Here is a 15,430-nt window from a genome sequence, read left to right as displayed (position 1 = left end):
TAAGGTGAGATGGGATGGGGTCAGAGGCATAGGTGGAGAAGGTGGATTTTGAGAGAAGACAGATCTACTCTTGAGAAATTGCTGGAAAAGATGGGAGAGTTGAAGAAGGGGCAGGAGGGAGGGACTGGAGAAGAGCAGGGGAGATTTATAGGGAGCTCATGCTAGTGATTCCAATTTTCTCAATGAAGTGTGTGGCCAGCTCATTAGGGGCAAGAGTTAGAGGGTGGCAGAGAGGCTGAGTGTTTGAATATGGAGTTTACCATCTGAAACAACTGGCAAGAGCAATGGGCACAGGACTCAACAAGAATGGAGAAATAATGTTGCTGGGCAGAGAAGAGGGCAGAGTTCATACTGAGTTCAATATGAGGTCAGCCTGATAGCTGGATTTCCACCAGCAGCACTCTGCGTCTCATTCAAAGGAGTGAAGGAAGCAGCCTGTGATTCAGGGCTGTGGGTTACTGGTACATGATCAATGAGGGAATAGGGGAGTTAGTGAGTTGAGTTCAGTAGCGAGGGCGATGTTGACGGGGTCAATTTGGTCATCAAGGAAAGGTAGTTTGGGTATGGAGGCTAAATGGGTCGTGCTGAATTGAGAAAATTGGACAGGGTCAAAAGATCAGAGGTCTCTGTGTGGGAACAGGACAGATTTTGTGGGGTGGAAGTGTGTGGGAGAGAAGGTAGGAGAGGAGGTTGTGGTCAGATAGAGGTATTTCAGAGTTGGTGAGGGAAGAGATTGTACAGTGACTAGAGATTATAAGGACCAGGGTGTGTTTAAATTGGTGAATGGGAGAGGTGGGATGGAGCAGGAGGTCAATGGAGTTGAGAAGTAATAGAAAGTTGGTACCGGAAGGATCCTCAGGAACATCTCTATGGATAGTGAAGTCTCTAAGGATCAACGGAGGGATGGAGATAGAGAGAAGGAATGAGAGAAAGGGATCAAAATGGTTAAAAAATCTGGAGGTGGGGACTGGTGGGTGGTAGATGATTGTGTCTAGTATATGGAGAGGGTCGTAAGGGCAGATGATATGGGCTTCAAATATTGGGAAGGAGAGGGATGGAGGCAGTGGAACTATGTGAAAATGACATTGGGGAGTGAGAAGGAAACCGATTCTTCCCCCTCAGAGGAGGGAGGAAATTTGGAGGGAGGGTCACAGTGGACTGAACTAAACCAGACCTGCAGAGCTGGCTGGTCAATGGTAATGTGGCTTTACAAAGATTCCACCATTGCTCCCATGACTTCTGATTATAAATGGAAAAGAGCTATGATTTTACAGCACCAAAATAAAGATAAAATTATTAATTTTTAGTCCATTTGAAGGTTGCACTAAAAGTTGTTTTTTTTCTTTTTTTTCCAGATAATCCAGGAAGGGAATCACATAACCATCTCCAGCCAGAATAAACTCTGCTCTGTATCTTTCAAGCAGTAGTCATATCTCACCCACAAATTCACTGGCAAGAGGGCATGGTATCTTTAATTGCCTCTTACCTTGTTTCTTTACAGGTTTGGCTTGCCACTCACCCCAATATCTGGGAAAACCTGGATTTCCCCAGCAGTGTGTCATCTTGGGGGCATGGAAATTTGATTTAATGTCTTCCAGATACAAAAGACAATCAGAAAGATAGAGAGGCATGTGAGCAATTATTGTTCTAAACATCAGAATGGGGCCCCTGGTAGAGGGGAAGTAAAAGTGTTGGGTAATACAAGAATAGTAACTCCAGGCACTTCTTGCCAGCAGCCTGGGCATCCCAAAAGGATGTCTGTGTCCACCAGGGCCTCCAATGGCTCCATCCTCCAGGTGACTGAGTTCATCCTAATGGGTTTCCCGGGCATTCACAGCTGGCAGCACTGGCTTTCCCTGCTCCTGGCTCTGCTCTACTTCTCGGCCCTCTTGGACAATGTGATGATCCTGCTCACCATCTGGCAAGAAACAGTTCTGCACCAGCCAATGTTCCATTTCCTGGCTGTCCTGGCCCAGGTGGACATGGGTCTGAGTGCCACCATCATGTCCAGGATCCTGCCCATACTCTGGTTCAATGCCCGCACCATCAGCCTCCCAGAATGCTTCTTTCAGATTTATGCTATTCATGTCTTCGTGGGGCTGGAGTCCGGCATCTTCCTGTGCATGGCAATTGACAGATATGTGGCCATCTGTCACTCCCTCCGCTACCCCTCTGTCATCACAGAAAGCTTTGTCCTCAAGGCCACCTTGTTCATGGTGTTCAGAAATGTCCTCCTAGCCATTCCATTGCCCATCCTGGCCTCAAAGCGTATTTACTGCCCCAGGAATGAGATTGACCACTGTCTGTGCTCCAACCTGGGTGTCACCAGCTTGGCGTGTGATGACAGGAAGGCCAACAGCATTTTCCAGCTCTCTGTGGCTTGGATCCTGACAGGCAGTAACGTGGGTCTCATCATTCTCTTCTACGCCCTGATCCTGTGGGCGGTGCTGAAGTTGCACTCGGCCGAAGCCGCCTCCAAAGCCCTGAGCACCTGCAGCTCCCACATCATCCTCATCCTCTTCTTCTACACAGCAATCATTGTCTTATCCATCACCCACATTGCCAAGAAGAAGGTGCCCCTCATTCCTGTCCTCCTCAATGTTCTGCACAATGTCATTCTCCCCGGCCCTTAACCCCATAGTGTACGCCCTAAGGACCCAGGGGATAAAAGTGGGGATCCTGAAGCTGATCGGGCTGGCTGGGGAGAGAAGGTGACCCTTGGTTCAATGTGGCTACAATGGGCTTTTTTTCCTTACGACCCAATGTCAGCAGTGCAGGGTCTAGGAAAGCGAAGAAAGGAACAGGAGCAGGATTGCAAGCCTAGTTCCCGAGCCCCTCTTTGAGGGAAAGTCAAGTTGATAGGTCTGCAGTGGTGACCCAGTTCCCAAATGGCACTGGGACACATTGAGCAGACATTCAGAAAGATGAGATCTAATCCTTTCTAAACCTAGAGTTTCCTCCAAAACCCACCTCCTAGAGCTGTAATTCAGGGCAGTAAACTCCATGCGGTCAAGGCTCTTTAAAGCTGTCCAATCCAGGAAGTGATTTCTACAGATGTTGTTGATACTTTCCCAAGGGCTTCATGCAGTGCTCTTCAACTAGTTGGTGCTTCATAAATTCCTTTGATCCTCCTTTCTCTTCCCGCTCCAGTTCATTCTTCATTCTGCTGCCCAGATCATCTTCCTACAGAAACACTCTGGGTATGTCACTCCCTTCCACAAAAACCTATCAACTTTCGCATGAAACAAAAACTCCTCACTCTTGGCTTCAAAGCTCTTCATCATCTTGCCCCCTCCTAACTCACCTCCTTTCTCTCCTTCCACAGCCCACCCCATACACTCCTCTCCACTGCCAATAACCTCCTCACGTTCCCTCATTTGTGCCTGTCCCGCTGTCGAACCCTGGACCACGTCCTACCACTGACCTGGCATGCCCTCCCTCATATCTGCCAAACTAACTCTCTTCCCCTCTTTAATGCCCTACTGAGAGCTCACCTTCTCTAGGAGGACTTCCCAGATTGAGCCCTCCCTTTCCCTCTACTCATTCTCCCCTCCCCATTCCCCCTTCTCCCTCCCTCTGCTCTTCCCCTTTCCCCTCCCCACAGCAAAGTGCATATTTGTATATATTATTTATTACTCTCTTTGGTTAATGATGTGTTTATATCTATGATTCTATTTATCTTGATGATATTTAAGCCACACTATTTGTTTTGTTTTGTTTTGTTTTGTTTTGTTGTCTGTCTCCCCTGTTTAGACTGTGAGCCCATTGTTGGGCAGGGATTGTCTCTGTTGCCAAATCGTACATTCCAAGTGCTTAGTACAGTGCTGTGCACATAGTAAGCACTCAATAAGTACAATTGAATGAGTGAATGAATGAACGAACTTGGGGCTGAATGAGTTGTAGGGTAAGTGCTTCAGAAATTATGCTATAGCTTTTTGAAGGGGCTCTAGTCTGTTCTGTGTTTTTTCCTTCACTGCATGTTGAAAATGACATGCACTAAGTCTATTCAGTCATATTTATTAAGCACTTAATCCCTGCAGAACTCTGTACTAAGCTCTCGGGAGAGTATGATATAACAGAGTTGGTAGGCATTTTCCCTGCCTACAAGGAGCTTTCAGTTGGGAAGGTGAGACAAATATAAAAATTAATTATCTGCTATGGGACCAAGGGTTGGAGACAAAGTGTGGGGTGAATACAGGGTACAAGTCCAAGTGCAAGGGTGATGCAGAAGGGAGAGGGAGTAGGGGAGCTTAGCCAGGAAAGGACTCGTGGAGGAGATGTGATATTAATGTGGCTTTGAATGTGGGGAAAGAAATCTTCTGTTGGATATGAAGTGGGAGGGAGTTCCAGGCCAGAGGCAAGAGACTGGCAAGAGGTCAGCAGTGAGATAAAAAGGATTGAGGTGAGGGAGTAGGTTGTTGATAGAAGAGCAAAGGGAATGTGCTGGGTTGTTGTGTGAAAACAGTGAGGTATCATAGGTGGGGCAAAGTGATTGAGTGCTTTAAAGCCAATGGTAAGGAGTTTCTGTTTGATGCGGAGGTGGATGGGCAACCACTGGAGGTTCTCGAGGAGTGGGGAAACATGGTTTGTAGATGATCCAAGCAGCAGAGTGAAATATGGCCTGGAGTGGGGGGAAGCAGGAGGCAGGGAGATTAACAAAAAGAGGTTTAAACGGTAATCAAGGAGCGATAGGATAAGTGCTTGGATCAACATAGAAGTTTGGATGCAGTGGAAAGGGTGAATTTTAGCAATGTTGTGAAGGTAAACCTGACAGATTTAGTGACAGATTGAAAATGTGGATTGAATGACAGATATGAGTCAAGGACAATGCTCAGGATATGGGCTTGTGAGACAGGAAGGGACAGTGATGCTGTCATTCAGGACCATTAGATTCTCCTTGAGGGCCAGGAACATGCCTACCCACTCTATTGTATTGTACTCTCCCAAGCAATTGGTACAGTGTTCTGCCCATAGTAAAATATGACAAATACGATTGATTGATTGATAATAATAATGATGGTATTTGTTAAGTGCTTGCTGTTGTGCCAACTCTGTTATAAGCACTGGGTTCATAAAAGTTACTTGATTTGGACACAGTCCCTGTCCCACTTGGGATTCACAGTTTTAATCCCCATTTTACAAATGAAGTGCCTGAGTCACAAAGCAGTTAAGTGCCTTACTCAAGGACACTCAGAAAACAAGTGACAGAGCCACTTCTGACTCTGACTCCTCTGACTCCCAGGCCCATGCTCTTTCCAGTAGGCCACAATGCTTCTTTGACTGATTGACTGATATATCTGAGAGAGTAAGAAATATCCAAACCCTTACAAGGCTCTATCTGAGTTTCAGCAAACATAGGTTGATGGTCATCACAGTCATCATGCTCCCATTCATTCAATAGTATTTATTGAGCTCTTACTATGTGCAGAGCATTGTACTAAGCGCTTGGAATGAACAAGTCGGCAACAGATAGAGACAGTTCCTGCCGTTTGATGGGCTTACAGTCTAATTCTCCCCTTCCTCCTCTCTCGCCCCGCTCCAGTCTATTCTTCACTCCGCTGTCCGGCTCATCTTCCTGGAGAAACGATCTGGGCATGTCACTCCCCTTCTTAAACAACTCCAGTGGTTGCCTATCAACCTCCACTCCAAACAAAAACTCCTCACTCTAGGCTTCAAGGCTCTCCATCACCTTGCCCCTTCCTACCTCTCCTCCCTTCTCTCTTTCTACCGCCCACCCCGCACGCTCCGCTCCTCTGCCACCCTCCTTCTCACCGTCCCTCGGTCTCGCCTATCCCGCCGTCGACCCCTGGGTCACGTCCTCCCGCGGTCCTGGAACGCCCTCCCTCCTCACCTCCGCCAAACTGATTCTCTTTCCCTCTTCAAAACCCTACTTAAAAATCACCTCCTCCAAGAGCCGTTCCCAGACTGAGCTCCTCTTCTCCCTCTACTCCCTCTGCCATCCCCCCTTTACCTCTCCGCAGCTAAACTCTCATTTTCCCCTTTTCCCTCTGCTCCTCTACCTCTCCCTTCCCATCCCCACAGCACTGTACTTGTCCGCTCAACTGTATATATTTTCGTTACCCTATTTATTTTGTTAATGAATTGTACATCGCCTTGATTCTATTTAGTTGCCATTGTTTTTACGAGATGTTCTTCCCCTTGACTCTGTTTATTGCCATTGTTCTCGTTTGTCCGTCTCCCCCGATTAGACTGTAAGCCCGTCAAATGGCAGGGACTGTCTCTATCTGTTGCCGACTTGTTCATCCCAAGCGCTTAGTACAGTGCTCTGCACATAGTAAGCGCTCAATAAATACTATTGAATGAATGAATGAATGAATAATTGGGAGAGACAGACAGACAAGAACAATGGCTATTTATTGTCAAGGGGAAGAATATCTCGTAAAAACAATGGCAACTAAATAGAATCAAGGCAATGTACATTTCATTAACAAAATTAACAAAATAAATAGGGTAATGAAAATATATACAGTTGAGCAGATGAGTACAGTGCTGAGGGGATGGCAAGGGAGAGGGGGAGGAGCAGAGGGAAAGGGGGGAAAAGAGGGTTAAGCTGCGGAGAGGTGAAGGGGGGGTGGTAGAGGGAGTAGAGGGAGAAGGGGCGCTCAGTCTGGGAAGGTCTCTTGGAGGAGGTGAGTTTTAAGTAGGGTTTCGAAGAGGGGAAGAGAATTAGTTTGGCGGAGGTGAGGAGCGAGGGCGTTCCAGGACCGCGGGAGGACGTGGCCCAGGGGTTGACGCCGGGATAAGCGAGACCGAGGGACGGTGAGGAGGTGGGCGGCAGAGGAGCGGAGCGTGCGGGGTGGGCAGTAGAAAAAGAGAAGGGAGGAGAGGTAGGACGGGGCAAGGTGATGTAGAGCCTTGAAGCCTAGAGTGAGGAGTTTTTGTTGGTCGGCCCTTAATCGAGCCGACCCCCGACCCTGGTCATCGCTCCCTTATTAACACTACTGTATTGTATCATACTGTATCATGTTCCCCCAATTAGACTGTAAGCCCGTCAAATGGCAGGGACTGTCTCTATCTGTTGCCGACTTGTTCATCCCAAGCGCTTAGTACAGTGCTCTGCACATAGTAAGCGCTCAATAAATACTATTGAATGAATGAATGAATAATTGGGAGAGACAGACAGACAAGAACAATGGCTATTTATTGTCAAGGGGAAGAATATCTCGTAAAAACAATGGCAACTAAATAGAATCAAGGCAATGTACATTTCATTAACAAAATTAACAAAATAAATAGGGTAATGAAAATATATACAGTTGAGCAGATGAGTACAGTGCTGAGGGGATGGCAAGGGAGAGGGGGAGGAGCAGAGGGAAAGAGGGGGAAAAGAGGGTTAAGCTGCGGAGAGGTGAAGGGGGGGTGGTAGAGGGAGTAGAGGGAGAAGGGGCGCTCAGTCTGGGAAGGTCTCTTGGAGGAGGTGAGTTTTAAGTAGGGTTTCGAAGAGGGGAAGAGAATTAGTTTGGCGGAGGTGAGGAGGGAGGACGTTCCAGGACCGCGGGAGGACGTGGCCCAGGGGTTGACGCCGGGATAAGCGAGACCGAGGGACGGTGAGGAGGTGGGCGGCAGAGGAGCAGAGCGTGCGGGGTGGGCAGTAGAAAAAGAGAAGGGAGGAGAGGTAGGACGGGGCAAGGTGATGTAGAGCCTTGAAGCCTAGAGTGAGGAGTTTTTGTTGGTCGGCCCTTAATCGAGCCGACCCCCGACCCTGGTCATCGCTCCCTTATTAACACTACTGTATTGTATCATACTGTATCATGTTCCCCCAATTAGACTGTAAGCCCGTCAAATGGCAGGGACTGTCTCTATCTGTTGCCGACTTGTTCATCCCAAGCGCTTAGTACAGTGCTCTGCACATAGTAAGCGCTCAATAAATACTATTGAATGTTGCTATATTACCGATTTCATTTGTTCCTGTTTATCGTTGTCAGTGCTGCCACCCACCTCTCTGGCCTCACCATGTCCCTCCTCCCCCCTCCTCCCTCCCGCCCTTTCCTATCCTCCCCTTCCCCTCTCTCGCTCAGCTCTTTCCCGCTCTCTCCTCTGCCTCCTCCCCCCTCCCCTCCCCCGCCCTAGGACCCCACTTTACCAGCGCTACCCCTCTTCCCCCTCCTCATACTCTCCCCCCACCAAACCACCTCCTCACCCCCTCCCTCCTTCTCTCTTCCCCACCCACACCCCATCCCAGTCCTCCTGTTCCACCGCTACCCCTCATCCCCCCTCCCCGTCCAGGGCCCTGCCACCTCCTTCCCATCCAAACCCTCCCCTCCCCCGCCTTCTCCCCCCTCCCTGCCTTACACCCACAGCTACTTTCAAGTGTGGCCTCTGGAACCCCCTCTCTATTACAGGTAAGCTACCTTTCGTCCATGACCTTTTCCTCTCCTGCTCTCTTCTCCTCCTCGCCCTTTCAGAAACGTGGCTCACTCCCGAAGACACAGTCTCCGCTGCTGCTCTCTCCAGCGGAGGCCTCTCCTTCTCCCACTCCCCCAGACTCACTGGTAAGGGAGGAGGCGTCGGCCGCTTCCGCACTATCCCTCCTCCCCCCTCCCTCTCCTTCCCCTCCTTCGAAGCCCATATCATTTGCCTCTACCACCCCCTCCAGATACTTGTCGCTGTCATCTACCACCCTCCCGGTCCCACCTCTGACTTCTTCAACAACCTAGACCCCTTTCTCACCTTCCTTCTCTCCTTCTCTCTGCCCACTCTGATCCTCGGAGACTTCAACATCCATATGGATGTACCTGATGACTCCTCTGCTGCCCCCCTGCAATCCCTCCTCGACTCTGCCGACCTCCTCCTCCACCATACCACGCCCACTCACCGACTCGGTCACACCCTCGATCTCGTCATCTCCTACCGTTGCACTATCTCCTCCCTCACTGACTCTGAAATCCCTCTCTCTGACCATAACCTTCTCACCTGCCTCGTCTCTCACACTCCCTCCCCCTGCAAACCTTTGCTACTGCCCCACAGAGACCTCCGCTTTCTTGATCCCATCCGTCTTTCCCTCACCTTGCCGCCCTGTCCTCACTTCCCACTCTCGATGATCAGGTCTCCGCTCTCAACTCCACCCTCTCTACTCATCACAACTCTCTCGCCCCCCTTTCCCTCCGCCGCTCTCGCTCCACTAACCCACAGCCCTGGATCACCTCCTCTGTCTGCCTCCTATGCTCCTATGCTCGAGCTGCCGAACGCTCCTGGCGAAAGTCCAAGCACCAAGCTGACCTCACACACTTCAAATTTATCCTTTCCTGCCTTAACTCTGCCCTCTCCTCTGCCAGGCAAAACTTCTTCTCCTCCCTCATTGACACCCATGCCCGTCACCCCCGCTGATTGTTCCGGACCTTTAACTCTCTCCTTAGGCCCCCTGTTCCTCCCCCTCCCCCATCTCTCACCCCCAATGATCTGGCCACCTATTTCCTCACGAAAATCAACACAATCAGGTCTGAGCTCCCCAAAGTCACCCCTCCGCCTCTCCCCTCCCCCCCACCAACCCTCTTCCCTACTTTTCCATCCTTCCCTGCAGTATCCTCAGAGGAGATCTCCTCCCTCCTCGCAAGTGCCACCCCCTCCACCTGCGCCTCGGACCCATTCCCTCTCACCTTATTAAAACCATCACCCCTGACCTCCTCCCTTCCTTAACTTCTATTTTTAACCACTCAATCTCCAATGGCTCCTTCCCCTCTGCCTTCAAACATGCCCACGTCTCCCCCATCCTAAAAAAACCTGCTCTTGACCCTACTTCCCCCTCCAGTTATCGCCCTATCTCCCTACTACCCTTCCTTTCCAAAATCCTAGAACGAGTCATCTACAATCGCTGCTTAGAATTCCTTAACTCCCATTCTCTCCTGGACCCCCTCCAATCTGGCTTCCGTCCCCTCCACTCTACCGAGACTGCTCTCTCTAAGGTCACCCATGACCTCCTTCTTGCCAAATCCAATGGCTCCTACTCCATTCTAATCCTCCTTGACCTCTCTGCTGCCTTTGACACTGTCGACCATCCCCTCCTCCTCCTTACCTTATCTCACCTTGGCTTCACGGACTCCGTCCTCTCCTGGTTCTCCTCTTATCTCTCTGGCCGGTCATTCTCGGTTTCCTTCGCTGGAGCCTCCTCCCCCTCCCATCCTTTAACTGTTGGAGTTCCTCAAGGGTCAGTTCTTGGCCCTCTTCTGTTCTCCATTTACACTCACTCCCTCGGTGAATTCATTCGCTCTCACGGCTTTGACTACCATCTCTACGCAGATGACACGCAGATCTACATCTCCGCCCCTGTCCTCTCCCCCTCCCTTCAGGCTCGCATCTCCTCCTGCCTCCAGGACGTTTCTCCTGGATGTTGGCCCGCCACCTAAAACTCAACATGAGCAAGACTGAGCTCCTCATCTTCCCTCCCAAACCCGTTCCTCTCCCAGACTTCCCTATCACTGTGGATGGCACATCCATCCTTCCCGTCTCTCGGACCCGCAATCTCGGTGTCATCCTTGACTCGTCTCTCTCGTTCACCCCACACATCCTATCCGTTACCAAGACCTGCCGGTTTCACCTTTACAGTATCGCCAAGATCTGCCCTTTCCTCTCCACCCAAACGGCTACCTTACTGCTACGGGCTCTCGTTATATCCCGGCTAGACTACTGTGTCAGCCTTCTCTCTGATCTCCCTTCCATATGCTGCATTGACTGGCTCAGGCCAGAAGGAAGAATTCATGTTTTCCCTAATTCTTGGGCAGATTGGGCATTGAACGTCTGGTTCTCTAATCCAGTCTAAGGCTGCAGGAAGGGTTGCTAGGATCCAAGACTGAATGGTCAGCTGTGAGCAAACCAGACTACTGATGCTCTTCCCATATCTGAGATTCCTTTGTCCAAATGCTCGACTTGCTTTGGACATTTACTGCAGATCTGGGGTCCTCAAAGGAGCAGACAACTTGAATTTATGAGAATAACCCAATTTGGAGAAATAAAGTCAATTTTGATATTGAATTAACTATTATTTTAGCATAAGCTAGTGGAAAGGCACTGGCCTGAGGACCTGGGTTCTAATCCCAGCTTTGCCACTTGTTCGTTGGGTGACCTTGACCTTGGAAAAGTCAATTAATTTCTCTGTGCCTCAGTTAACTCATCCGCAAAATAGGGATTTAAATAGTAATCCCCATTAGAACATGGGCTGTGTCCAACTTGATTAGGTTGTACCTAACCCAGTACTTAGTACAGTGCCTAGCATATAATAAGGGTTTAACAGGTGTCATTAAAAAAAAGGCTCAGCTACTCGTCAACTCTGTGACCTTGGCCAAGTATCTTAACTTCTCGGTGCCACTGTTTCCTCATCTGTAAAAAGGGGATTAAATCCTACTCCCTCTTACTTAGACTGTGAGCCCCATGTGGGACGGGGACTGTGTGTTCAACCTGATTACCTTGTACCTACCCCAGCACTTAGTTCAATGCTCAGCACAAAGTAAACACTTAAGTAATGGAATTAATGATGTCATTGTTTTTTCTAGCATTAGTTGTTTCTGTAGTGCCAGTTTAGCTAGCCTAGTCTGGAGAAATTTCTGGTTATGTCCTACTGTCCTGTGCCTAACAACTCTGGTGCTTTGGCCTGGGCTCTCTGGAGACCCCTCAGTTCCCATTGAGAGTTCTGTCCCCCTAAACATGATAGCCCTCATCCATTTAAACCCTCTTAACCCCTACTCCCCAACCCACAGTCTTTCCCAATTAAGTCATGTCTTGCCCCTCTTTTCCATAACTCCCTCTCCCTTCTTTGTCAATATGAACTCTCTCCAAGCAATGGATATTCATTCATACCACCCTCAGCCCTATAGCACTTAAGTACATATTCCTCCTTAGCATTGTTCTCTCCTGGCTGCTCCTTTCCAGCCCCTTTTCAAGCTTCTCTTCTGCCAACCACTTGGGGAGTGGGAGTCTCCGAGAACTCAGGTCTGGGTCTTCTATTCACCAGCCTAACACCCACTCCCTTGGAAACTGCATTCACTCCTATGACTTCAAATACATCTTTACACCGATAATTCACAAATTTACCTTTCCAGCCCTGACTTCTTTGCTTTTCTGCAGGCTTGCATTTCCTCCTACCTTCACGACATTTCTAAATCTATGTCCCACCAATATTTCAAATGAAACATGGTCCAAACATGCTTATCAGCCTTTGCACGAAACAAAAACTCCTCACTCTTGACTTCAAAGTTCTCCATCACCTTGCCCCCTCCTACTTCACCTCCTTTCTCTCCTTTTGCAGCCCACCCTGTATACTCCGCTCTTCTGCGGCTCACCTCCTCACGGTCCCCAGCTCGCACCTGTCCCACTGACGACCCCTGGCCCACATCCTACTCCTGTCCTGGAGTGCCCTCCTACCTCACATCCACCAAACTAACTCTCTTCTCATCTTCAAAGCCCTACTGAGAGCTCATCTCCTCCAGGAGGCCTTCCCAGACTGAGCCCCCCTTTTCCTCTGCTCCTCTTCCCCTCTTCCCCTCCCCATTCCCCCCCTCCTGCCCTCTGCTCTTCCCCCTTCCCCTCAGCACTGTACATATTTGTATATATTATTTATTACCCTATTAATTTTATTAATGATGTGTATATCTCTATGATTGTATTTATCTTGTTGATGTCTGTGCTAGACTGCTTGTTTTGTTTTGTTCTGTTTTGCTTTGCTGAATGTCTCCCCCATTTAGACAGTGAACCCATTATTGAGCAGTGATTGTCTCTATCTGTTACCGAATTATACACTCCAGGTGCTTTGTACAGTGCTTTGCACATAGTAAGTGCTCAATAAATACTATTGAATGAATGAAAAACAGAACTCCGTATCTTCCCACCCAAACCTCATCCTTCCCCATCAGTGTAGACAAGACTGCTATCCTCCCTATCTCACCAGCCTATAGGATGGCATAGAGGAAAGAGCACGGGCCTGGAAGTTAGAGAAAATGACTTCTAATTCTGGCTCTGCCATGTACCTGTTGTGTGACCTTGTAGATTTATTTAACTTCTCTGCATCTCACTTCCCTCATTTGCAAAATGGGATTCAATACCTTGTCCACCTCCCACTTTACTGCGTACTGTATGTGAGACTCAGTTATCTTGTATATACCCTAGCACTCAATACATTATTTGGTGCATAGTAGCACTGTAATCTCGTAATGGGCAGGGAATTTGTCTGCTAGTTCTGCTTTATAGTATTCTTCCAAACATTTAGTACAGTGCTCTGCACATGTTAAGCACTCAATAAATGAGAAGCAGCGTGGCTCAGTGGAAAGAGCATGGGCTTGAGAGTCAGAGGTTGTGGGTTCTAATCCTGGCTGCAATACTTGTCAGCTGTGTGACTTTGGGCAAGTCACTTAAATTCCCTATGCCTCATTTCCCTCATCTGTAAAATGGGGATTAAGATTATGAGTCCCACGTGGGATAACCTGATTACCTTGTATCTACCCCAGTGGTTAAAACAGTGCTTGGCACATAGTAAGCACTTAACAAATACCATAATTATTATTGTTATTATTCTCTGAGCCTCAGTTACCTCATCTGCAAAATGGGGATTAAGAATGTGAGCCCCACAGGGGACAACCTGATTACCTTGTATCTACCCCAGCACTTAGAACAGTGCTTTGCACATAGTAAGCATTTAACAAATACCATAATAATAATTATTATTAACAAATGCCATCATCATTATTATTATTTTTCTTAATGAATACCATTGATCAACTGGTTAATTTATTGATAAATACCACAGTTATTTTTATCCTCAACTCATTACTCTCATACATCCCACATATTCAATCTGTCAACAAATCTTGTTGGTTCTACCTTCGCAACGTCACTGTAATCTGCTCGTTCCTCAACATCCAAACTGCTACTATGCTAATCCGCGGATTTATTCTAACCCACCTTGGCTACTACATCTACCTCCTTGCCTCTTGATTCTCCATAATTGGACAGACTTTGCTCTACTGCCTGGATCATTTTTCTAAAAAAAAAAAGTTTAGTCCAAATCAACCCTATCCTCAAAACTGCAGTAGTTATCCATCCACCTCCATATCTGGAAGAAACTCCTCACCATTAGCTTTAAAGCATTCAATCAGCTTGCCTCCTTTCATTCATAAATTCATTCATTGATTCAGTCATATTTATTGAGTTCTTATTGTGTGCAGAGGTCTGTACCAAGCACTTGGGAGAGTATAAGTATAACAATAAACAGACACATTCCCTGCCCACAACAAGCTAAAGATCTAGAGAGGAAGACAGACATTAAACGCATCCCATGCACTAGGTAAAAGGGACACATATTTGAATGCTTGAGGGCCAGAATTCAGAACTGATGTCACCAAAGACCCTCTCCCTTGTGATCTGGGTACCAGGTGCTACTCTAGGGTTCCAATCAGGTCCAAGGCCCAGTCCGCCCTCTCCCTGCAACTATAAAGTGGCTCTTCCTTGCCCCTTCTCATTGTAAATCCCCTTCTCATTGTAAATCCCCAGAGCTGTTATAGAGCCTGAAGAATGAGCCAGAGTCCCACCGCAGCCCCTGTCAGAGACGGGAAGCCCTGGCCACTCAGCAGACCACTGGTGAGTACCCAACCCAGGTAGGATTGGTTGGAGAGGACCGGTTCTGAGGAGAAGAAGAAGAATCAGTCTCATCCTCAGAATACAGGGTCTAGCAGTGTCAACTTGGAGGGAAGTACACAGAGAACCAAAAGGAACCAGGCCCACGAAGGTGTAAGTCAATGCTCGAGTGCCTTTCCCAGGATTCCTCTGCTGCCTCCAAGACTTGTATTTTTATATTGAAAAGAGCTATGATTTTCACTAGATCCTCTGGGGAGAGAGCAGATTGCACCCCAACATGACTTCAACTATCTGGAGGAAAAGACAACAGCACCCACAGCATGAGGTCTCCACAAAACCCCAGGAAGACTGGTGGCCACTCTGGCTGCCACTGTGGCTATGGGTGAGGCTTTGACTCTCAGCCACATGGACCCTGAAATAACTATCCTCTAGCCACAGAACCTTGCCAATTATTGTGTTTGTTACAATAATTTGGCTTTATGTTTTACCCTGTTTTGCTGTTTATTGTTTTATTACAATAAATAATCAGCTCCTCTCCCCAATTTGTATTCTGAGGTTGTTAACCCAACTAAAGGACAAGGGCCAAGTTTCTCCAATTTATGTATATTTTCCCAGGGCTGAAGACAGTGCTCTCCACACAATCAGTGTTTAATAAATACTATTATTATTACCATTCCATGGGTAAAATGATTTGTTTTTTTGTCCATTTGAAACTGCACCAAAAGTTTCCTTTCTATTTTTTTCCAGATCATTTCTGCTACCTTTGGGGTCAGCCAAGATAGGACTCTCATAACCATCTTTACCAAGGCTAAACCCTGTTCAGCTATCTACCAGGCATTGAAAATATTTC

At 48.0% G+C, this 15,430-nt stretch overlaps 1 protein-coding gene across 1 annotated transcript; it reads left to right on the top strand.

Moving 5' to 3' along the window:
- The first annotated feature begins 1,754 nt into the window (after positions 1-1,754).
- LOC100082880 (olfactory receptor 56B1-like) lies at positions 1,755-2,633 on the top strand. Its single transcript, XM_016226171.2, has one exon. The coding sequence runs from the start codon at positions 1,755-1,757 to the stop codon at positions 2,631-2,633; it is 879 nt and encodes a 292-aa protein (XP_016081657.2).
- The last annotated feature ends 12,797 nt before the right edge of the window (positions 2,634-15,430 follow it).

This window comes from Ornithorhynchus anatinus, chromosome 2 (assembly GCF_004115215.2).
Source record: "Ornithorhynchus anatinus isolate Pmale09 chromosome 2, mOrnAna1.pri.v4, whole genome shotgun sequence".
NCBI lineage: Eukaryota > Metazoa > Chordata > Mammalia > Monotremata > Ornithorhynchidae > Ornithorhynchus > Ornithorhynchus anatinus.
Note: the sequence above shows the minus strand (reverse complement) of the source record. Positions and strands in the feature narration are given on the sequence as shown.